This window comes from Saimiri boliviensis, chromosome 10 (genome assembly GCF_048565385.1).
Source record: "Saimiri boliviensis isolate mSaiBol1 chromosome 10, mSaiBol1.pri, whole genome shotgun sequence".
Lineage (NCBI taxonomy): Eukaryota > Metazoa > Chordata > Mammalia > Primates > Cebidae > Saimiri > Saimiri boliviensis.
In genome coordinates this window covers 121832393-121858501 of record NC_133458.1, presented here as the reverse complement: position 1 = coordinate 121858501, position 26109 = coordinate 121832393, and the positions used below count along the sequence as shown (strand labels likewise).

The window sequence follows — 26109 nt, the reverse complement described above, 5'->3', positions numbered from 1 at the left end:
TACTCTTTTTTTCCAGAAGTTTCACCCCTCCAAGGAGTCTCGGAATAATCCAAATAGAGTTGTTTGGTTGAGAGGAACATGCCCGTCTCAAGGCTGAACCTGTTTGAACCTCATGCTAAGCACAGTTATAGGGCTGGTGCAGGTGCTTCCTAAAGCTTACCTTCCTGGAGATGACACTGCATAGAGAGGGGGGTTGGGACTTTATATTTTGCTAGGAGGACTTGTAACACCATGGGCAAGTCAGTTTAAACTTGTCTTGTTTTGCCAGGAAAGGAAGTAGTTGCCTTTGGTCATCCATGTGCTAATAGTCACAGAATACAGTGAGTTGACATCGTTTTGGGATAGATTTTATAATGCAGAGATTCAGATCCAAAATAATTTGATAACCCATTTTTTTCACAGAATTCTTATAGAGTACATGTATCAAGTTTAATAAAGCATCTCATTGTCAAACAATATCTTGCTTTTTATTTATAATTAGAAGGATTTATAAGTGATTGCTCTACATTATTTCTTCGAAGGAAAGGAAACGAATCGAAAACTTTGCTACTCCATGGTAAGACCTGAACGTGATTATTTTAGAAATAAAAGAACCGCTATGAAACTTTCATATGATTTGTTCCATTAGGCTAACCGTGGAAGAAGGTAAGTTTTCTAGTATTATATGAAAATGTTTAAATATTTTCAAGAAAGCTAGCATATTAACATACCCTTTCATTACCCCATTGGGTGACACCTTTTAAAAAATCCAGGCTATAAAAGGATTCACACATTATTACAGTTAAAATTTAAGGTTTTTATGTATAAGAAATGAAAGAAAGTTTGCCAACTTCAAGTTAGAATTACAGTTGTGAGACTGATTTATTTAAATAAAAATATGTCTTTGCCAGTTTTGGAATGCCTCTCTGTACAAAGGGGAAAGTTGTTCATGGTTTTTCTATATGTGAAATGTCAAAAAAACAAAACCAAACAAAACTGCAGAGGCTGTATTATTTATTTGTAGCATACTCTTTGAGGAGATGCAGATGTATTATCAAAATAACGTGATTATGATCATTTATAGCCATGATATGAGCACAAAATTTTACTGAAATTATAATTTTCTTTTTAAGTCTTTCATGTCTTCTGATTCAAAAAGCAAATACATCAGTGAAATATAAAAACAATTATAGCGATGGTTCTGAAAGAGCAGCAGAAGGCTATGTGGATTCCTTTGGATGCCGTCTTAATAACCCTGTGATTTATGCAGTGTGAATTAGCTGGTGTTATTTTTCTATTTTAGGATCTGAACTATGGAAGCTATGTGGACATCACATGCATTAAGGGTTTTGTTGCTTTGAACTTTAAAGGATATAACTTATGGTACAGCGTAACTGCCAAGGCCTAATCAGAGTAAGATGCCTGTTGGAATAACCACATTTCCCAGTGCTTAATGTCTGGGGCAGAGAGAGGGTCTCTGTTCTGGCTAATGTGGGAAAACATTGCAAACACCCTACTTCCCAGGTTTGCCATCATTTCGTTTTAATTGTAAACTCAGACCCCAACCCTTCACTTCAAGGCTCATTTTGAATAAATTATCTCCTCATCCCTATACCAAGAGCCACCTTTGAGGTCCTCTTGGAATAAGTGGACAAGGCATCATGGATTGTGCTTTTAGCCCCATAATCTGGCCCTTTATTATATTCTCCTCATTTTTGTCTTTTCATTTGCTTCAACATTTTGTGTATTCTGTCTTGTGTCTCTCTTATATGCCTCTTAAATCACTTCTGTAATGGAATGGGGAAATGAATATAGTCACACTGTCTCCTCTTCAAGTTCTCCTGATCACTTTTCTTGACAATCATCTTCCCTTCTTTAAAATCCCTGGAAAACTCTGTGCCTCTCTATATACCTCTCTCTGACTTATTGTATTTCAGAAGTCATGTTTTCCTTTCCTGGTGGGATAGATTTGCAAGCTCCTTGGACATAACTGTTCTTAGATAGTTTTTCTGTTTGGTAAATATTAGTTGTATCAAAAGATCAACTGATTTCCTCAAAGAAGTCAACAAGTCATAGAGAAAAGGAGAAGCCAATTATTTAGAACATTGGCTGTGATCTAACCTTTCTAATTTAGCTGAGAGGAAGCTGATGTGACTATCCTACTATTTTTCTTAAATTTGGCTTTTAAGACAGATCTGAATCTTAAAAATTCAATACTTAATAATTTTGTTCATGAATACTTGGGTAACATTGATTTAAACACAGGATTCAGGTTTTAAATAAAAGGAATAAAAATTATAATAAAACAGTTATAAAAATGAATATAAGAATAACAAATCACAATGTAAAAAGCTTATAATCACCATAGATATCACAAAATTCATATGAATATATTATTCATATTAACTCCCTGATATACCTTTTTAATACTTCTGCATTTTTTGCACACATTTCTTATTCACTTGTTTAATTATTAACAATTTGTAATTTCATTTTTTACAGAGTGAATTAAAATATAATTTTTTTCTCTGAAATTGTTGATCAGACTTAAAAATTACTGATAGGTTGCAAAAACTTCTTTCAGCTTTAAAACTCATCATTTGTAATGTCAGGCAGGTTTTTAGGATTATCATATTATCAGGGCATTTTAATTTTTCTTATACAGTGATACATTTTAAATAGTCATGGAATTGACAACTCTCTTTTTTTTTTTTTAGAATAATTTCAACTTTTATATTAAATTCAGGGGGTGCATGTGCAAGTTTCCTACCTGGGGATATTCAGTGGTGCTGAGGTTTGGAGTGCAATTGATTCCATCATCCAGGTACTAAGCATAATACCCAATAGCTATTTTTTTAACTCTTGTCCCCTCTCCTCACCTCTAGTAATCCCCAGTGTCTGTTGTTGCTCTCTTCATGTCCATGAGTACCCATTGTTTAGTTCTCACTTATAAGCGAGAACATGCGCTAGTTGGTTTTTTGTTCTGGCACTAATTTGCGTAAGATAATGGCCACTAGCCGCATTCATGTTGCTGCAAAGGACATTTTTTTTTTTTTTTTTTTTTTTTTTTATGATTGCATGGTGTTCTGTGGCATATATAGACCACATTTTCTTTTTTCAGTCTACTATTGATGGGCACCTAGGTTGATTCCATGTCTTTGCTATTGTGAATAGTGCTGCAATGAACACGTAAGTCCATATGCCTTTTGGTAGAATTATTTATTTGTTTTGGATATATACTCAGTAGTAGGATGACTAGGTGGAATGGTAGTTCTAAGTTCTTTGAGAAATCTCCAAACTGCTGTCTACATTGGTTGAACTAATTTACATTTCCAGCAAAAGTGTATAAACATTTCCTTTTTCCTACAGCCTTGCCAGCTATTTTTTTTTTTTTGACTTGTTAATAATCGCCATTTTGATTGGTGTGAGATGGTGTCTCATTGTGGCTTCAATTTGCATTTCTCTGATGATTATTGATGTTGAACATCTTTTCATGTTTGTTGAATGCTTATCTATGTCTTTTGCATATTTTTAAATGGGATTATTTGTTTATTTGTTTAGGTTCCTTATAGATTCCGGATATTACACCTTGGTTGGGTACATAGCTTGCACATATTTTTTCCTATTCAGTAAGTTGTCTGTTTACTCTGTTGACAGTGTCTTTTACTGTGCAGGAGCTCTTTAATTTAATTAGGTCCCACTTAACAATTTTTGTTTTTGTTACATTTGCTTTTGAGAACTTAGTCATAAATTATTTCCAAAGTCCTATGTCTAGAATTATGTTTCCTAGGTTTTCTTCCAGTATTCTTAGAGCTTGAGGTCTTACATTTAATATTTTATTCATTTGGGGTTAATTTTGCTATATAATGAAAGATAGGGGTCCAGTTTTATTTATTTTTTATTTTTTTATATCCAGCACCATTTATTGAATAGGGACCTCTTTCCCATTGTTTATTTTTGTTGCTGTTGTTGAAGATCAAATGGCTGTAGGTGTGCGAGTTTATTGCTGGGTTCTCTATTCTGTTCCATTGGTCTTTGTGGAAATCGACAACTCATTAACCAGCTTATCATCAAAATGCTTATCGAAATGATCTTCATTACCACTAGTATTTTGTTTCAAATCAGCAAGATATTTAAATATTTTTGGAATATGTTCATGTGATTTACTCTTCATTAGCTAGATTGTTAGACAAAACTAAAGTCTTGTTTATTCTTTTTCAAATTTATCATCTCATCTTAATGAGTTAATCTTGGTATGCTTTGAAAATGTTTTTGTTATAATTTGCTTATTTATAGAGTAACTTTTGTCCATTTCATATAGGAGTTATATGGGAAAAATTATTTTATGATGAGTTTGTAATTGTGTACTCTGAATTATCAAATATATTCTTAACAGACAAGAAGTTTTGCTTTGACTTGGGGTCCATGAAACTGGAATCTTACTGCTTATGCTTTTACATGTCTGATGGTCAGAACGTCAGATTTCATATGTTTCAAATCATGTTTTATTTTTAATTTATTTATGCTTCTGGTGCTAGGCTGCATAGAACATGCTTATCTAGTGATACAGCATTTTGCTTTATATCTTCTTCTCATGACACTTGGTAAGTAAGAGAAGTAGTAGGTAGTGATATTCCTGGAATCCATTCATCCAGCAGAACAGCTGCCAATAATTTAACCATATACAGAGTTGTCTGCAACTTACTAACCCAAGTTAAATGTCTCTTCAACTCAACTTCTGCTTAGCCAGATTGTCAAGGCCACCACCCTTCCAATGCCTGCTACAAGGGGAAGACAGGCAGGAGAGACAGTAGTTTTCACCAGTCACAATTAAAGTATCTTTTTAAATTATACAAAAACATGATCATGCATCTGGGCAAGAAACTGCCCTGAAATTTAAGCCTGATTAGCATCACAGTAAATCTGTTATAACAGGGGCAAACAAGTGGGAGACGGAGAGGGAGAGGGGGAATAGAAATTACACTTTAAATAATTTGTTTGTTAATTTCCTCCGTGGTTGACATAACTCCAAAATATGTATGGGATAGAAGTATGAGTGTGGCAGGTGGAAAGGGTGGATTTTGTAAGTGCTTAGTCAGTTCTATACTGCTATAACAGAATACCACAGACTACCACAGACTGGGTAATTTATAAAGAACAGAAATTAATTTCTTAGCATTTTGGAAGCTGGGAAGTCCAAGTTCAAGGTACCAGAAGGTTTGATATCTGGTAAGGGTCCCATTTTCACTTATAAGATGGCACCTTACATCCTCCAGAAGCAGGAAGCAATGCTACTCCTCGCGTGGCAGAAGAGCCAAGCAAGGTAGGGCAAGAGAGAAAGAGCGTGTAGGGGGCCAAATTCAACTTTTGATAATGAACTCACTCTCAAGATAATGACATTAATCTCTTCATGAGGGCAGAGCCCCCCTGGCCTAATCACCTCTTAACAGTCTCACCTCTAAATATTGGTACAATGGCAATTAAGTTTCAGCATTACTTTTGGAGGGGACACACATTCAGACTATAATAGTAAGGTATTTAAAATTCCTTTAAATATGCTGTAGATCTCTTTAAGTATGCCAATGTGAGCCTTGACTTAGCTTTGTAAGTACACTTTTACTTTTCATTTTTGTTAATTGTCGCCTGAGAAATATCAGCAAATCTTTAGGGACTAGCAAATCAGCAATTATCTGTTCAGTGCCCTTGGTTTTGTAGAGAGCTGTTTTGCCATATACATTCAGACTCAGTTCTACTAGTCCTTATTTCTTAGCCACTCCATGAGTTGTCCCAAAAGGGATTGAGTCAGTCCTGTATCCCAGCTGACTAAAGGGTCAATTTTAGATAAAAGATTCACAGAAATCTATCAAATTTAAGAGGGCCTAGCCTTTTCATTGGCTTCAGGATCATCTGACTGGAGAGAGTGAAGAGGTTTAAAGTGCTATTAATTTGACTAAATTCTGTTTGGCTACAGTAATCATGTGTATTCCATCTGGTACCAGTTCCAGAAAGAGAAGTTCATGATGTCACCTATGAACTCCCATTTCTATGTGCCAGCTTCCCAAAAGAACATTAAGATCATCTGAATATGAAGAACAGTTGGAAGTAAACTCTTTTATGTAAACAAAAAAAATCTAGGAACTTTATCTTCTCACTTAGAACACTGATTAAGGCAAACCTCAAGTCACTTACTACTTTGTGAAATTTAGGTCTATAATATTCACTGAATCCTTTAATATTATCTTCTGTATTTAAATGAACTGTTTTCTTATTTATTTGAGCATAAAAATTAGGAAATTCCTTTAGATCTCTAGTCATAAGTGCGGAAACTGAAGCTTTTATTTTACCAAGTCGTTTGGGATAAAAATTAAGTAGTTACTCATTGCCTGGGGGAACGTATGGTGTGAAATACTCATCTTTCACACTCAACAGCTCACAAAAATGAAAAAAAGCAATCAACAAGTAATTCTAAAAGAAAACATTAAACATTCTCCAGACTTTAATCATATGAGGATGGATAGAGGATGAGAGTTGGGTTTTATTTTCAACTTTTCCCCAAAATGTCAATAACAAATCATAAAACACATACACACATACACATACACTTCACATTCCCTACTTCTAAAACCATTGCCATCTGGATCTGGTCCTCCCTTTCCATTTTGGTAACAGTGATGTACTTTTCCCCAGGCTGCCCTCCAATTTCATCACCTCCTCTGATGCCTGGTTGTCTTTGTCCTTCATTTCAGTCCCTCTCATCATTTGCATGTGTATTATCGATCCTTACAGTGGCACTGGCTCACGCCATCTCTCCCTTTTCTTCTATTGTGTAGTCTATTCCTTCACCCTATCAAAGCTCATCTGCTAGGAATCTTGTTTGCCTGATAATTCCAGTACTACTTCTGGATGTTTTTCCAAGCTTTACTCATCTCTGTTTTATCAGGGTTCATTCTGGTTTTAGATAGCCACTCCAAGTCCACTTCTTTAAGGAGACAATATGATATAAAGAAAAGACCTTATGATTAGGAGTCAGGTGGCCTCAATTTTAGGCCTAGTCCTTTTGAAAAGGTGCTTTCTGATCTGGGTCAGTCACTTAGCCTCTCTTCACCTCATTTTTATATGCACTAAATAGAGACCTATTCATTCAACGACAAAATTAAATTGTTTTCAGACATTGTACTAGGCACTGTGGCTCCAAAGAACAATAAAACATTAATCTTGTCCTTAAGGAACTTCCAGTTCAGTGGGGGAACAGAGAAGAAAATGGGCAGTTGCAATACAAGTTGAAAAAAGCTCAACTGTAGAAGAAATAAATTAGGAAAGCAAGCTAAAAGATGTAGTTGAGCATCTCCAAGCTCTTATTTTTTCATCTGCAAAGGAAAGGCCTGTCTCACCTGTGCCACCATCCTCGAAATATTGTTCTGGAAATCAAAGAAAAGGGCTTCGAATGCTTAAAAGAACCTTAAAATATAAGACTGTTGTTCTTAGTGGTTGAAAGGACAATTGTGGATTCTCCTTGATTAATATCTTTTATAAGCATGAAATTCCTATAGCGCGCTTTTACTGATTTCAAAATTTGTATATTTCCACTTCTTCATAATGTTATGGAGATTGTATACTATGGCACAGGAGTTTTTCAGACTGGCTGTGAATCAGGATTGCTTGGGCAAGAGTTGGCAGGCTGTGAGGGGAGGGTTGGAATTGAAAATATGACTTGTATACATCCCATTTAGTGTCGTGCCACACGGAAACATAATACCTTGTGTAAAGTGACAAAAACCTCATTCACTTAAGTGGATAAATTTTGATCCTCACGATAGTCTTACTGTGTTTGCAATATGCACACAAAAAAATTAACATCCCAAGTCACAGATGGAAAAATATAGGATCAGAGTATAGTGTTGCCTTAAAGTGACCCAGCAATAAACAAAACAGGTGACCTGAGCAAGAAGCCAAGTATTCTCATTCCCAGTCCAGGGTTCATTATATTACAGAGAAAGCCATACTATGAATAACACCAAGGCTTGGACTTCTACCATTAGTCTAGTTGAATAATATATTAGTACAGAGTAAAGTGTTTCTCCGGCTTTGAAGACTTATGTCCTAATCTAAAAAAGAACAAATGTACACTCTGTTTCTGCATGGCAGGCTGTATGCCATGGCCAACTCTACGAGTTGACACACTAAACGCTGGGAAAATACAATAAATATGCCTTTTTGTGTTATGCTTAGCTGCCATGAAAGGCATGAAAGCAGAAATCCTGAGAGATCAGCCTGTGCCCAAACCAACTTTCACACTGGTAGTTTCTGCTAAATTCTGTGTTGAACAACTTTATTCCAGTAAATACAAAAACTTCAATGAAATGATTATTCTTTTTAAAATGCAGTTTTAAATTAAATAAAAAAATGAAAACTTGAATAATCCTGTAACAAAAAATATCGGAAGTTAACCTTGCCTCAAAAAATATAACACAGTTACAGGTGAATCCTGTTGACATTTGCCTTATAGTTCCCATTACCCTTCCTCTTTATGTTGTAGTTTCTTGTGTATTATATCTACATACATTTTTAAAATTCCATCTGTACTTATCTGGTCCCAGATATAAGGAGTTTGGAAAATGTCATTCTGTCCTAATAAGGGAAAAACTGAAAAAATCAATGACTCTTCTTATCCATCAGAGAAGTGAGGTCCGAGGGCAAACCACTGTTCTGTGGTTTGGGGAAAAAGACAGGTGCATACAGAGAATCACAGGTTATTGCAGCAGAAGCCTATGAGCAGAAACCTCCATGAGAGTTAGTATCAAGGCAAGGAAACCTGAAGTTGCAATTAGCTAATTCCTGGAGGCCCAGAGTGGACAGGTCTGAGAGTTAAAAACTCCAGGAGACCCAGTCATAAGGGAGCCTCCACACCTTTGTGAGTTTTCCCTTCTGGAGCTTGGCTGTATTCTCAAGTGAATATTTAAGGAAAATCCTTTCATGTTTCTAACAGTAGGAGAGGAAATCAAACCATTTTGGAGTATGCCAGATCATCCTATTCTTCTTAGCAAGGCCTTCAAGTGAAACTATTTTCCAGAGCATAAACTACTGGAGTTTTATCAGAGCCTAGTCAACGAGAGAAGGGAAGTATCTGCCGTCAGTCCACACAGTCAATCCTGTTCCACCGAAGGAGTGGAGCTGGGGAACTGAGAAGCACTTGTGAAATTTGCAGTTCAGATGCAGGCTGACTACAACACTGAAACCTAATCTTAGGACTATGGAATGCCTTCTGTGCCCTTCCCTGCCCCGCAACCTTACCGCCAAATTACTAAAGGCCTGTTTACCACAGTTCTTTCTACCTAGTATCCAGCAGCCAAGAAAAAATTACAAGGCATACTAAAAGGCCAAAAACACAGTTTGAAGAGACTTTTCAGGCCTCGGAACCAGAGTCAGATATGACATCATTCTTAGTTATCAGAATGGGAATTTAAAACAACACTGACTAATATACTAAGGGTTCTCTCCTGGATCAAATAGACGGCATGTGAGAACAAATGGGCAATGTAAGCAGAGTGATGAAAATTCTGAGAGAGAAGAAATGCTAGAGATCACTGTAAAAGAAATGAAGATGCCTTTGATGGGCTTGTTAGTAGACTGGACATGGCTGAGAAAAGAATTGCTGAGCTTGAGGATATGTCAATAGAAACTTCCCAAACAGAAAAGCAAAGAAAAAAAGGAGACTGGAAAGAAAAACTGGAACAAATATCCAAGAAATATTAGACATCTACAGAGGTATAACTTACACATAAAGGGAATACCAGAAAGAAAAGAAAGAAAGAAACAAAAGAAATGTTTGAAGCAATAATGACTGAGAATTTTTTTCAAATTAATGTCAGGCACCAAATCACAGAGCCAGAAAGTTCAGAGAACATCAAAGTGGGTAAATACTAAAAATCCACATATAGGTATATGAGTTTCAAACTGCAGAAAATCAAAGATAAAGAAAATTATTGAAAAAGGCTAGAGGGGGAAAACACTGCCTATTACGGAGAAAATAAGTGTATCTACTTCTCAAACCAATCAAGCAAGAAGAGTGGAGTATTTAGTGTTGAGAGAAAAACTCACTAGCCTAGAACTCTGTACGCTGCAAAATGATCCTTCAAAAATGAAAGGGAAAATAAAGACTTTCTCAGGCAGACAAAACTGAGGGAATTTCTTGTCAGCAGACCAACCTTGCAAGAAGTGTTAAAAGAAGTGATTCAGAGAAAAGGAAAATAATATAGGTTAGAAATTTGGATCTACATAAAGAAGAGCATCAGAGAAAGAGTAAGTGAAAGTAGAATAAAAAATTTTATCTTACTTTTGATTGATCTAACAGAAAGCAGTTTATTTCGCATCTATTTGATTCTTCTCTCCTTTTTTATCAGTCTGACGAGTGGTCTATCTATGTAGTCGATCTTTTCAAAAAACCAGCTCCTGGATTTATGGATTTTTTTTGAAGGGTTTTTTGTGTATCTGTCTCCTGTTCTGCTCTGATTTTGGTTATTTCTTATCTTCTGCTAGCTTTTGAATTTGTTTGCTGTTTTCTATTTCTTGACCCCTGTTTGTTCCTATTTTTCTCTTTCACTCTTTTTCTTCCTTTTGTGGTTTCACTGAGGATTTTATATGATTACATTCTCTATCCTTTATATACATAATATATAAAGTTGTGTAACATATAGATAATGTTTTAGTGGTTGTCCTAGTGTCTACAATATACATTTACTACTAATACAAGTCCACTTTCAAATACTACTAAACTTTTTCATAGGTAGTACAGGTACCTTGTAATAACGGAATAATCCTAATTCCTCCATCCCATCTCCTGTATCATTGTTGTCATTCATTTCACTACATAAGTGTTATGTATATATGTAGTCAATATATATTTCATCTCACTTATACATAAATATATATTTTTCAAATACATTATTTCCTTATTGTTTTGGAATTTTTTTATAATCACTGCTTTAAAATCTTTGCCAGGTAATTTTAATGTTGGTGCCATCTTGGCCTTAGAATCCATTAATGTTTCCCCATCCAAGTTGAGACTATCCTGGTTCTTCATATGCTGAGTAAGTTTAAATTGTATTCTGGACATTTAAAACATTATGAGATCTTGAGTCTTCTTCAAATGCTTTGAAGATGTTGACTTGCTAATTTAAAAAAACAAATAATCCCACCTTCCTACACACTCTTATAGAATAGAAAAAGAGAATATTCTCCAACTAGTAGAACCTGATATCAAAGCCATGCAAAGAAAATATGTCAGAGAAATATAAGCCAGTGTCAAACATAAAGTTAGATTTAAAAAACCTAAACAAAATATTAACAAATTGAATGCAGCAATATATTAAAAATATAAATTTTATCCAATTTCTTTTTACCCTAGGAATGCAAGGTTGGCTCAGAAATATACATTGGCTAAAATTAGAAAGTTGATTAAAATAACCCATAATCTTCAGATGAAAGGATAGTATTATACAATTAATACAATATTCAACAAACATATTCAAAAATCATTACTTTTAAGTCAATATTAATGATTTGAAAACTAGCAAATTCGGAATAGATTTGTTAATGTGCTAAAAGGCACCCACAAAAGCCTACACAAATATCACACCTATGACAACCTAATGCATTCCTTTTGAGGTCAGAAACATTTCACCATTCCTGTTCAATATTTTGCAGGAGGTACCAGACAAGAGCAAAAAAAGAAAAAGATATAAAAGGTAGATGGGTTGGAAAGGAAGGTTCAAAACTCTCATTATTTACAAATAATATGATTGCCTGTATGGAAAGTTTTCCACTCAAATTACAGGTAAACTGTATGAATTGTTAAGTGTTAGCAAGTTTTCCTGGTACTGAACTAATATGCAAACATGAATTTTATGTTTATGTAATAGCAATTAGAAGTTAGAAAAGACATTATAACCAAAAAAAGACAGCACTTAAAATGTCAATGAAAATATAAGGTGCCTAAAATAAACCTCACAAAATTTATATAAGCCCTTTATGTATATATACATTAAACTTCCATGAATGGAGAAAGAAAATGTATGATTTTTTCCATCAAAATTTCATCTTTTTCTTTTCAACTTTTGTTTTAGAATCAGTGGGTACATGTGCAGGTTTGTTACAAAGGTATATTGCGTGATGCTGTGGTTCGGAGTGTGAGTGAATCCATATCCAAGTAGTGAGCACAGAACCTAATAAGTAGTTTTTTCCCATCCTTCCCTTTTCTGTCTTGTGCTTCCCAGTGTTTATCATCATTCTTGTGGACTGGTGATTGGTAAAGGGTTTTTACTGTGGAAGCCCAGGCATAGAAACAGGAATTGATGCCTCCTTCAAATGTGTAGACATCAATGCATGGCCACAAGGATCACAAATAATCAGGGAAACCTGACACTGTCAAAGGAGTAAATAAAGGACTAGTAGCCAACTCTAAAGAAATGGAAGTTTATTAAGTGCATGACAAATAATTCAAGCGAATCATTCCATATTGTATACATGTGTCACAATATATATACCCTCAAATATTTACCAATATTATCTATTAATTTTAAAATAAGCAAATCAATAAATATACATCACATTAACAGAATGAAGGGTAAAATTATATCATCATCACATAAATGCAGAAAAAGCATTTGTTGGAATTTAACACTGTTTCATTATCAAAACGCATCAAATTAGATATAGAAGTATGAGGGTTAAGTGTCAACTTGACTGAGTTACGGGCTACCCAGAAGGATAATAGAACATCTCAGGGTATGTCTGTGAGGGTGTTTCTGGAAGAGATTAGCATTTGAATTAGTAAATAGGCATCATTCAATCTGTTGAGGTCTTAAACAGAAGAAAAAGGTGGAGAATTCACTCTCTCTTCTGGAGCTGGAAAGTCTGTCTTCTCTTGCTTGCAGACAACAGAACTCCAGGTTCTTGGGTTTTTGGATTTTGAGACTTACATCAGTGACTCCCCAGTTTCTCAAGCCATTAGGTTCAGACTGAAAGTTACTTCATTGGCTCTCCTTGTTCTCAGGCCATTGGGCTGGGACTGTATTACACCACCAGTTTTCCTGGTTCTCCAGCTTGGCAGATAACATACTGTGGGACTTTTAACTTCCATGATTGCATGAACCAACTCCTCTTATATATCTATCAAAATCTGTATCTAGATATTAATTATCATCTATCCATCCATCCATCTGTCCTGTTGGTTCTGTTTCTCTAGAGAACCCTGACTAATACATGAAGTAATAAAGGTCTCAATGTAATAAAGGCTATATATGACCAGCCCACAGATAACATTATACTCAATGCTGAAAAACTGAATACTTTTCCTCTAGGAACAAGACAAAGTTGTTCACTCTCAGCACTTCTATTTAGTACAGTACTACACGTTCTAGCCAGAGCAATTAGGTGAGAAATAGAATAAAAAGCATCCAAATTGGAAGGAAGAAGTAAAATTATTTCTATTTGCAGATGATATCATCTTGTGTATGGTAAACCCTTATGACTCCTTAAAATAACTGTTAAATAAACCCTTAAGACTCCTTTAAATAACTGTTAATAGCAATAAATTAATTTGGTAAAGTTGCAGGATGAAAAATCAACATATAAAAATATGTAGCATTTCTATATACTAACAAGAAAGTACCTGAAAAAGAAATCAAGAAAAAAAATCTTACGGTAACAAAAAAATTAGGAATAAATTTAGCCAAGGAGGTGAAAGATCTATACACCAAAAATGATAAAGCACTGATTAAGAAAAGGGGGAAAATAAATGAAAAAATACCCTGTCTTTATGAATCAGAAGAATTATTATTGTTAAAATGTCCATACTGTCCAAAGTGATCTATAGATTCAATGCAATCCTATCAAAATTCCAATGTCAGTTTTCACAGAAATAGAAAAATCAATTCTCAAATTTGTGTGCAACCACAAAAGTCTCTAAATAGCCAAAGCTGTCTTGAGCAAAATGATCACAGGAGGAGGCATCACATTACCTGATTTTAAAATATCCTACAAAGCTATAGTAATCAAAACAGCATTGTACTGCAGTAAACACCGACAGTTTGATAAGAAAGCAAAAGCTTAATGGAAATATGATCAAAAACATAAATGGATGGCTCACAGAAGGTAAACAATATGCTAAAATAGAAGAAGAACCTAATCTCATTAGTAATTGAGGAAATGCAAATTAAAACACAGTATGTTTTTGCATCTACCAGACAGGAGAAAAAGGAAAAGTCTACAAATACCAGTTGGAAAGGACGTAGAACAGAAAATATCCACATCCATTGAATCTATTGGCTCAGCTCAGCTGCTTTGGCCAAGTGTGGCATTTGTTAGTAAAGTTGCACGTGCACATAACTTGTAACATTATACAATTAATGGGATCATGTCCAAACAATCATTGCCCAGATCTTCTTTCTCTTTTAGGTATTTTAAAATGCTAGTCACTGAACTTTGTCAGAAATAAGGTACTTAAACTTCACAGGTCAAGTATTCACCATGACATATCCTGATTCAATGTTAAAATTACATTTCTATGAATCCAGGTATTCAGCTCAGTCACCCTTAAATCAATACAATCTTTCTTAAATTTATCAACAAATTAAACTTCAATAATTATACTTGCTACTGTGGTTACCTCTGAGTTCCTCTAAAACTCCTCTGTATTTTATTGCTGTATAAATGTTTAAAAGGCTAATTTCAGATTTGGGCCTTCTCCCTTCAACAATTTATATTTTGAGAACTTTTATACAGTTTGGATTGTTATTTGTGAAACCTAGCACAGCTCTCACATTGTGACTATTTACTTTTTTTTGTAATGTGCAACAGGTTTATAAAACTTTCCATTTGAATTTTTGATGCGATTAGCTGCTTTTAATTACAGCTAAAAATCCCTCGTCAAATAATGATTAAGACCCACAGAAATGAGACATAGGCAAAGTAAAACAGATCCACCTGAAAACCACTTCAAGCCATATAACAAAAGCAAATCCATTTAATTTGCACATATATGGAGGATTTAATTCAAATTGAAACAGAACAAAAGATAAATGAGGTGCGAAAAGCAGGTAAGAGAAATTTAAAGTGTACAAGTTCAAATGTTTTGGGTTTTAAAAAAAATCAGAGCATAATTGATACTTCTGGGGAGATTTTTTAGAGTAGCAAATTAAACTCATGTATAATTATGGTTCACAATACGTTGCACTTACTGCCTGTTGAGCGAACTCAATTGGATTACTAAACCACAATGCCTCCTACCCCGATGTCCCTTAAGGATCAAACTCTCTCCTCATGAGTCCAGTAAGGTCCTAAATACTTAAGCACACTGCATGTTTTCTGTGAGTTAAGTTTGTCAGACAGCCAGTCCATGGCTGAAGAGTATTCAGCAAATCTTCACAGCTTGCAGTGTCAAGTTCAAATTCACATCCTTAGTGGAGCCAAGTTCCTTCCTGACCCCTCTTCCTCCGGCTTCCTCACTGGGCATCCCCTACCCTCCATGCACACCCTTTCCTCTGGTGACACTGCACTCCTTTGGATGCAGATGCATGGTTTCCTGCCGTCATTTATGCATTATTTCAACCCTTCAGATATTCATTTCACATATATTTACTGTCTACTATGTGCCATGCAGCATGCTTAGTGATGGGGATACAATAGTATGCCTCAAATAAGACCTCTCCTTGCCCTCATGAGGTTATAGCCAAGTGTGGGGAAATAGACTTTATTCAAGGAATTCCACAGCCAACTACAAAGTGATCATTCTGATGAGCGCTACAGAGGCGAAGCACAATGGATGCTGCAGATCCCTGCAAAGCGCAGGTACTTGATTATTTGAGGAAGTGACTGAGGCCCTGAGACCAGGAGGCTGGGGAAAGCGTGCAGAATGGTGAGAAACGATAGAAGGCTGTGTGACCGGTCCACAGAGAGGAGGGAAACATGGTGAACTGCACCATCCCAGGGAGACCACCAGCCCACGCTGGCCCTGCAGGCGACTTGAGGATGGTGATATTTAGCCTGGTCACAATCTGTGCCAGTGGGCTCTTCCTTCTCTCTGGACCCTCCTTTCCCATCACCTTCATCCCTTGAGGCTCAGCTCTAGTGTCCCCTTCTCTGGAAAGGCTTTAATGACCTTGTCCTCCACAAAGGGTGAAATGTCCCCGCTGTGGCCTCATGACCTGTTGATCTTTGCATCCTTAGCTCCTTTCACAGGCTCCCATACACAGCAGGCATCATGAAGTGGAGGCACACATGTGCAGAAAGCAGGGCCAAGTACGATTTTGAGGCTTGGTTTGCTGAGCATGTGTGAAGGCAACTTGGCCATCTGAGTCCAATTTTCAGAGGCCCTCCCAGTGGTGGTCCGGACTCATCCAGTAGCAGCGCAGGGCCCCTTCCCTCAGAAAGACCCCTCCCTTTAAATCCAAACCAAATTCCAGCTCCATGCAATTTCAGATGGTAAGGAAACACTGGCTGTGTGGTGGAAGCATGCGGTTTATACAGCAGAACTCGACCTTGACATGCTCCACACTGTGGGGGCCACCCCTGTTCCTGTCGTTGTTCCCCGCGTAATGTTCCCGTGACGGGGATTATGAAGGGAGCCTGGAGAGGGAGGCTGTGCTTCTTGGGGATGTTCCAGTGAGCAACAGGGGAATCAAAATGGGGAATCACAGCCGCTAATTAGTGCATAGAATGGAACAAATTTCCTCTCATCACAGAAAGATATTGTATTTCGTGTTGAGGGAAAGGAGAGATTTACCTACAAATTAGGCTGGAAACTGTAGAGAAGAAATTGCGGGCCAGACTGGCTTGCCAGGGCTGTAATGGAATATGGCATAAGGAGAACCGGGTAGGTGCACTCTCATAAGTGGGTTTTCTTTAGTGTTTCCCTTCCTGTCCTTCCGACAGGCTGACTTCCTCCTGTCCTCGGTGTGACTTACGCTCGCCCTGCCTGGAGCAATCATAAACCCCTTTGCTCAGCAATCCCAGCAGCAGCAGCAGCACAGCCCTGAGAACTGTTCACTCTTCAAGGTTCCACCGACCACGTAGAAGAGGGGGGATCGCTGCTTTCCACTTATTTCAGAATCTTGGAGTGAATGGGAAGGCTTTGTTCGACATTTTCTTTTGTTTGTACAATGAGCCACAAGCGAGCACCACCTTGGAGCCCACCCTCCTCGCCCCGGCCTCTGTCCTGTCCTCTGTCCCGTCCAGCCTGCTCCACTGGCGACCTCACCCGGGTCTGACTGCTGGGTGGCTTGCTCCTTCATTCTGGTGGACCTGCATCTTTCGCCTTCTCTCTCTGGGTTCACCAGATCCTGTGTTTTCCCCATCCCAGAATGACCCAGTCGGGCTTTGGTGTTTGACTTCAGAATGGCCACTGCCCAGCCCCGGGGACACCAGGCCACAGCACCTCTGGTCCCACCCCTCCCACCAGTAGTAACGCACTACCTGCAGTAGAGGAAGACAATGACTAGTAAGTGGCCTCTGTGTGTTGGCGTTAATGTATACAGCTTATAACAAGGCCACACTATTCAAGCATTCTTTATTTAAAAAAAAAAAAAAAAAAAAAAAAAAAAAAAAAAAACAGATGTCAATGAAGCATTGAACTGATTTGTGATTGCTTTTGGGGTGAGTTTGAATGAAGGGATGGCTGGATTCTGTTGAGGCCAAGTCTTCATTTTAGGCTTAGGAAGAATTTCTTTGATTTTTGACAAAAGATCAAGGAAACCTTTCAGCTGGGTGCATGGTCCCCACTCTAACGCTTTCTAAAGCTTGGTGTGACCCAATCAGGTGGCCCAAACTAGGATTAACCAAACCAAATAAGGCCTGTGAATTAAGACAGTCCGCTTTAGGGAAGCCACTTGCCCCAAATACTTAATTCCCCAAAGAGCCACTTGCGAGCCAGAAGCATTGTCCTCATAAAACATTCCTTTCTCTTCTGACTTCTGACTTCTGATTTGATTGAATTCCTTTCTTTTCACTTCTGACTTCTGATTTGATTGAATTGCCTTCTGGTAAGGCAAAGTGGAAATGTAGTCATCGGTTTTACTAGAAAATAGTTCTGTATGGTTTGCTTTTGTTTTCTTTTGGAAAATAAGAAAAGGCTTTAAAAAGTTTGTAAAAGCATTTGATTAGATTTTCTTCTGAGAAAACTGTCAGATGTTTGGAAAGAAGGGCTAGATGTTGGAACTATTTCTTGGAGAAAATCATATTACTCAGCTGACAGGTTTTGAAGGTTGGGAACGCATGAATACCATGAACAATGGCTTTGTATGGTGAAGTTGGTAAAGTTAACTTTTTTCTTTTTTTTCTTTTTTTTTTTTGAGGGTTGAAAATCCTTGATATAGGGATATAGAGACACTCTTTACCACGTAAATGCCAAAATACAGTTCTCTGGTGATCTTTATGGATTTTACTACAGGTAGTGGCGTCCCACAATCTCTGGAATTGTTTCCTTATAAAGTATTAAAGACATACTTGCAGTATTCCTTTCTGTAGACTTTACAGGTTCTGAGGAAAATTATTTTCCTCTTGTAAAATCTGTGTTGCTGTAATTATCTTGAGTTATGTGGTTTTGAGGTCAATAAAAGGGAGACTTCTTGCCTGCAACCTACCTTTCCTCCGTGTGAATTGGAGTTTGTCACTTGGACATCAGGACTGTTTGCCTATCCAGCCCTCTCCACTCTCTGCCAACCCTGCCCCCAGAATCTTTCCCTACTAGTGAAAGCCATGCTGCACCTAGTGCCATGGCCCCTCTCTTCACAATTCAGATCTGAGACCTGGAGACTGTTTTGGGAATCCATAGCTGACTCAAGCCCTGCACAGCCTCCGTCTGGTTCCCAGCAGTCTGGCCACCTCAGGAAGCTGCACAGAACACCTTCCTCACACAGGCCCCTCTCCCTTGGAGATCCATCAGTGGAAACCTGCTCTCCCAAGTCCCTACCTCGCCTAGGAGTGCCTGAACCTTGGTAGGGAGGTTGGTGGATAGGAGGCTCAATTTTGGCTAAAGTTCCCTGCCAAAAAAGAGGAGGACAAGACCCAACAGAGCCTAAAGGCTCCTGTCCTTTTAGTGTGTGAGGTGGGGGAGGTGGTGCATACAGCTTGCTTGGGCTCTGCAGTGGGCAGCCTGCAGTCTGAATTGCCCTTCAGTGGTCACAGTGTTAAGCTCTCTGAGCCTCATTTTCCTGTCTGTGAAGCAGAGATAATAATGCCTATTCACATGGTTGTTGTGAGGTTTACATTGAATAAAAGTGTAAAATACTTTGCATCCTTCCCAGCACATAGTAGGAATCACACAAGAGCATTTCTAGACCTTTCCATGGACAACCTGTCTGATGCCGCTACCGTCAGTGCTGTGCCCAGGTGTGAGTTTCTGTCCAGGCCCAGACTGTGTCAAGTAAAACAGATTCAGTGCACATTTGTAGGAAACAGCTAAGAAAACAACTACAAAGCCCTGCTGGAGAGCCCCCAAGCTGAGGATATGTAAGCATGTTGGGTGTGTGTGGACTGGGCAGGGTGTGAATAAAAGCTGGAGTAAGACCTGGTGAAAACTTGAAAGCCATCAGGCTGAAGAAGGATAAGTAAGGCCCACAGTGGGCTAAATGATGGCATCAGTAAGAGGTTCTCCAACCACAGCCTTAGTCCTGAGTGTGGGGTTAGAGATGGGCAATGGACTTCACACACATCCCTGTTCAGAGGTGTGGGTGCCTGTCACAGGCAGCTGAAATTCTTCTTTGGCGTCCTTGGCCTCCCCCACTTGTGGTGGCTGTCTTCAAAGTCATTGGTACCCAGTGTCCTTCCTTTTCCCCCAGTTCAATTCTGTGCTCAGGATTAGATACTTTGATATGTGTGAGGGATGTGGCATGAATGTGATAGCTGTAGGTGTTTGACACCCCTCTGCCATTACTCCCTCCATCACCCTCTGCCCACAGACCCCAGGGCTGGACAGAGGATCAATCAAGACCTGGACCCTCAGAATACCCCAGTCTGAGCCAGCATCTCCAGTTGATGGAGGGACCCAAAAGCCAAGTAAAGCCAATCAGAGACCTTCCCTGGGATGATTAAGACTGGAATGGGCTAATGGAGACTGTCCTTCTGTCTTTGGTCTGTGATACAAGGAACACAGGGATCTTTCCTGGTGTGTGGAGAATGAGGAGCCCAGAACTGTGCTGAGCCAAGAGGGTGCCATGGAGAGGCTGCCAGGCCTGGGCCCTGGGTTCATTCCCCTAAGAGCCTGGAACCAGCCTGGTCCGTGCAGCTTTGGCTCTTCCAGTCTATGAGCTACTCAGTGCCCTTCCAACAAAACCCCCTTGTTTTGCTTTAATCAGTTTGCATTTTCTGTTGCTTCTCTCTGGAAAAATGCTCTGTGCTTTGACTGACTCCAAGGTCTTCCTCCTTGAGATGGATTTCTTACAGTCACTATTAGGGATCCAAATACACGAGAGTGTAAGGTGTTTTTCTTTGAACTATTCATTTTAATGGATGATATTCAGGAAATAAGTAGGAAATTAAATTCATTGTAAGACGATTGGTCTGTACGTACTTTTTCAGTCTAGCATGCTTAAAGTATAGGTAGTGGACGGCTATAATACAGACATTTTATTTTTTTAAAGGGCAAAGACAATGGTAATTTAATTTTAGATCATTCCAGACAGAGTTCAAGTCAATGTGCTGGAAACCTGACAGAAATTAAATGAAATGCTGGTTGTTGGGTCCCAATTTCAGATTATGACCCAATCGAGGGTCACTGAGGATATCCAAAAGGATGGGAAGATTACAATAATTTTAAAAACACGAAAAAGTAATTTCTACCTCTGAGCTATACATATGTATTGGGTTGGAGGAGAGGGATAATTTTCTAAAGGGAAAGGGTACTGGGGAAGAAAAGGCAGCTTCAGAAGCCAGCCAAGGGGGGCAGCATGGAGGGAGTCCCTGCCAAGGGCAGGTTTCTGAGCAGAGCGTACACAGACAGGAGTTTGCAGATGGTCCATTGGGTAGAACATAGGGTAGAAAAGTAGGTTTCATCTTATATGACAATTTGTGATAGATAATGAAGACTGCAGGGAAAACTGTGTTCAGAAAATTGTGTCTGAGGCTGAATGTGAGTTTAATGGGCAGCCATGATTATCAGTTGCATCTGCCCTGAGCAGAGTTGATTCTGGTGGCCCCATGTGGATCAAATATTTCCCATCTCCAATTCAGTCTTCACAGCAGAGGGAGTAAATAATTGCACTTCATCACAATGGAGCCATACTTATGAGTGCCCACTATTTACATGAAACTGGGCAGGGAGGAATGTTTATTAGCCTACATACAGGTCTGACCAAAACTCACATCAGCAGAGCTATAGGAAGTCAGTATATTGCGGGATGTTGGCAAATACTGAGTTTAGGTGACTCTTTCTGTAAAGGATAGAAACATTGTTTTTAAAACTTCAATCTAGGCTGATGAAAAAATACTACAGAATGAATAAGAACATCTTGAAGATTTTAAAAAATGATCTATAAACTCTGGAAATAATTTTTTAGAAAAATGATTGAGGCACCAGCAAATAGCCCAAGCAAACAAAGACAAAACGAAACAAAACAAAACAAAAACACTGTCTCTGAAAACGCACACACACACACACACACACACTTGAAGAAGTGCTCAAACTGAGATAAAGAGAAAATGGAATATGACATTTACTTATTTTATTTTCCTTTAGGTTTATTTTGTCTTTTTCTACCTTTTTTTAGCTGAATTCTGTTGCATTCAATATTTTTTTCTTTTCTTTCTTTTTTTTCTGGTGGGTATGGAGTCTCGCACTGTCTCCTGTGCTGGAGTACAATGGCACGACTTCCACTTACTGCAGCCGCCACCTCCTGGGTTCACATGATTCTGCTGCCTCAGCCTCCTGAGTAGCTGAGTGGTGCAAACCACCACAGGCGCACACCACCACACCCGGCTAATTTTTTGTATTTTTTAGTAGAGACAGCATTTCACCATATTGGCCAGGCTGGTCTCGAACTCCTGACGTCATGATCCGCCTGCCTTTACCTCTCATAGTGCTGGAATTATAGGCATGAGCCACTGCACCTGGGCATTTTTAAAAAAATTCCTAATACATGTAGTTAAAATGATAAACTTTTCTCTTTGAGTACCAATTTGGCTGCATTCCATAATGTTTTAAAAATAATTTTTTATTTTGAATTTGTGTGGGTACATAGTAGGTGTATATATTTATGGTATACATGAGATATTTTCACACAAGCAGGCAAACATTCCACAATTTTTGTTATGCTGCATAGTAAGTATTGTGAGATTTCAGGTTTCATTTCCTTCTGTGTGCAAGTTATTTAAAAGGAAGTATTAAATACATTCTAAATGAAGGGGATTTTCCTGTCTATTTTTTAAATGTTACTGTCTAGTTTTATCATGATCAGGAAATGAGCCCTCTGTGATTTTTGCTTTCAAAATTTATGGAGTTTTTTTCTTTAAGGGCCATTATATCACCATTTTTTGGCAAATATTATGAAATCTTACATATGCCCAACCTGATCTGTTGAGTTGTGAGAGATTATGTTAAAATTTTCCATGATGACGTTGGATTTGTTAATATTGCCTTATCCTTCTAAAATTTTTACTTTATATGCTACTCTTTAGGTGAATAAAGATTCACAAAAATGTTTCCACCTTCTGTCAATGTGATCTCCTTTTGTCATGTTTAGTATTTTCATTTTGAGTTATATTTTGATGATACTAATATATTAAATCTAGTTCTTTTTTGAAAACATTACTCTGGTATATTATTACGCATCTCTTCATTTTTAATCATGCTTGATAATTTTGTTGTTTGTTTATTTAATTAGAGACAGGCTCTCCCTCTGTTGCCCGGGTTGGAATGCAGAGGTGCCATATTAACTCACTGCAGTCTTGAACTACTGGGTTCAAGCAATCTTCCTGCTTCAGCCCCCCACATAGCTGGGACTACAGGTATATGCCACCACGCCCAGTTAATTTTTGTATTTTTAATTCATGGGTTTGTATTTTGTATTTTTAGTTCATGGATTTTTGTCCTGTTGCCTGGGCTGGTCTCGAACTCCTGAGCTCAAGTGATCCACCTACCTGCCTCAGGCTCCTGAAGTGCTGGGATTACAGACCTGAACCACTGAGCCTGGCTTAAATGTATCTCTCTTAAATATCGACATAGGTTCTCTTCCATTCTCTCAGTCTGTAGCTCTTTCAACAGGAAAAAATGTGTAATTTTTTTATTGTGCAAAATTTCCAACATGCCCTAAAGAAGAGAACCATGAATGTGTCACTCTGCTTCAGAAACAATCAATTTGTACCAATTTGTATTATTTTGCAGCAAGATTTTCTTAAATTTTAGGAAAATTGATGGCAGAGCTTTTAGTTTATATGGCAGATGGGAATGATTTAGCAGAAAGAAAAAACTGATGATAATACTGAAAGTATTTTTTTATATTACACTTCTACTTAGGTATAATAATGATTGAAGTGCTGGTCATATTGTCAATACAGTTTTAGGTTTACCTATGAATTTTCTAATTTTGTTTTTCCTTTTATTTGTATTCCATGAATTCCTCTTTTGGATCTGTGGTTTGGATTTTTGTTTTCCTAGAAGATATCTTCTAATAATTCTTAGAAGCAAGAACAGAACAGGTTCTTCTTTGATAAACTTTCAGTGAATAATATTTTCCCTATTAGTAGATTATTAGTTTAAAATAATTTATTTTCCTGATAAAAATGCTGCTTAGAACAACATAATTTTCCCTTTAAACTTTGAAGTCATTACTTTTTGTCTTCTTGCATCTGGGGTTACTTCTTCCATTGTAGGTAAACTGTTTTTCTTATTGGTTTTGGGGTGCCAGTAATTAATTTATAAGCAAAGTTGTTTGTAATGTATTAAACCAACAAAGAGAAATTCATAGTACTGATGTGTCTGATTTTAAATATTTACTTGAAGACATGAATTAAGCAATAATTCAGAACTAAGGGATTCACGATCTACACATTCCTCCCCTTACTGAGTTCTGAGTCCCCTAAATTAGGCTTCCACATGGGTTATTTGTTGTCTGAGGGATTCTACTCCTGTGGGAAGAGCCTACTCCCATGGTGTCTCAAGCAAACATTTTTCTTGTATCTTTGTTCCTTTCCCACTTGTGAGGAATGTGTGATTCAAGCTCTGTCCTTTGCCCCCAGAATTCAGAAGTGTCTCTTCTTGTTTAATAATTGCTTTAAGCAATAATGGTGCCATTCTGTTCTAATGGCTTCAAACACTAGCTAAATATTTTGCAAAGGGAGTAAGGGGGTGGGGTGGGGGAGAAGGAGGAGGGGGAGAGAGAAAGAGAGAGAATCCCATGCCATTAGTTCCTACCACTAGGGTTTCCCTCTTTCCATTTATTGCTTCAGAAGTGCTTCATTATTTTTTGTCTGTTTCCTTCTGTTTTGAAATAATGCCCCTTCTGTCTCGCTTTTCCTAAAGAATTTGTCCTCTTTCTAATTGGTTGAAGCTAAAAACTGTTTGAAAATAATGGAAGGGCTAAAGTTATGTTTTCAGTTTCTGGTACTAAGGGTGTGAATAATTAAGAAAGAAAGTACAATCTAGATTTGTTTTTAATGAGATAGATATGGTTTTTACTTCTTCCATAGTATTATATCAGAGGGAGACAGAACTGAAAGCCACAAAATAAGGCCTCAAGCTGGGAATAACAATAATTGTGTGATGTTGTCTACTCCTTACTCAGTGCCTCCCATTCCAGGATCCATTCTGCTATTTTCATAACACTCTAAATGATTTCACATCTGTAAGTAATTAGTTGCAAAATAATCTATCTTGGGACTGTGGGTGAGAGAAGGGTTGGGCAATAGAAGTTCCAACTGTGGTCTAACAATGTGTAAATCATGTATTCCTTCCTTCCGCTTTGTCTTCCTATCAACTGTAAATACATTACACTGGTAAAGGCTAGTCCTGCAAAACACAGCCCTTTGAGAAGCTCAGGATTGATGTTATCCACCATAATGGCACCACCAACTTCACAGTTTACAAAGCTCCTCCCTGACATCATCAGAATTATTTTCACAGCAATCCTGAGAGATAGGCGAGGGTAAGGTTTCCATCTACCGTGTGAGGAACCTGTGGTGAAGTCAGAAGATGACATGATTTGTTTTGTTGTTTTCTTGCAAACATTTTCCTAACAGTTCATTAACTATAGTAACACACATATGGAGGAGTGTAGGAAGTTAAAATGACAGAGATGAATGAATTGTCCCAAAGAGAACACTCTCATGGAATCAGTACCTGGGTCAAGAAACAGAACAATAGTAACACTTGCATGACCCCTTCCAGTCACCACCCCGCAAGGGTGACCACCATGCTGACTCCTAAATAGGTGACAGGATACTTTGAGTTAATTTTATATGGCATGCAGACCAGGAGAGGTCTGCTTGATGCATTTAGGAATACATCTTTACATGCAATGCAAGGCACATGAGGAATCAATAAGGGATGAAGATTGCCTAATGTGAAGAAAGCTCATCTGAGTTGGGACTAAATAACAGGCTCCAGTGGATGAAGGTTGAGTGTGTCTGTAGAATATTATAGGAAATTTTATTCATTGCTATCAAGAACTGACAAAAAGTTTACGTAGAAAAAAGAAAATACTTTTTTTTCATTTTTAGAAATTTGTGGACAAGGAGATATCCATTTCTTTCTATGGACATTTTAAAATTCAGGCTGTAAATGCTCATTGAAAGATGACTTTGGTTTAATCTTAACCAAAGGTAAGGAATGGACCATGTGATTTTTCAAGAGTGTTTCCTTTCCCTCCCTGTGCCTAGCTGAGTATTTCTGTCCATTTCTATGGGAAGACCACATTGTGTTCCTTTAAGGAAAACGATGTTTTGCTGGAACAAGGAGGCTGGTGTCTAATTTACTTCTTTCCCTAGGAGATGAGTATGTCCCCAGACGTGAAGGCTTTGCCTGTGAATGTGCTGCATCTCTGGGATGGGCAGAGCTGAAGACCGACAGTAATTGCTCCAGCTAGCATCTTCATCAGGTGGATTTTGGAAGCTTACTCTCCCATGTTCTCAGCACTATTCTACTTT

At 37.9% G+C, this 26109-nt stretch overlaps 1 protein-coding gene across 11 annotated transcripts in view; it reads left to right on the top strand.

The window, feature by feature from the left end:
* BBS9 (Bardet-Biedl syndrome 9) overlaps nt 1–26109 on the top strand; it is a 492396-nt gene that overhangs the window by 453328 nt on the left and 12959 nt on the right. For 7 of the 11 annotated variants that reach the window (XM_074379845.1, XM_074379844.1, XM_074379848.1 and 4 more), the window contains one exon: nt 522–26109. This exon is cut by the window's right edge and continues 12959 nt beyond it. In XM_074379845.1, the coding sequence (XP_074235946.1) occupies nt 522–628 (107 nt within the window). In that variant the 3' untranslated portion in view covers nt 629–26109. Of the gene's footprint in view, nt 1–16 lie in introns of all 11 variants that reach the window. The other 4 variants (XM_074379850.1, XM_003930728.4, XM_003930731.4 and 1 more) reach the window with 1 other exon arrangement.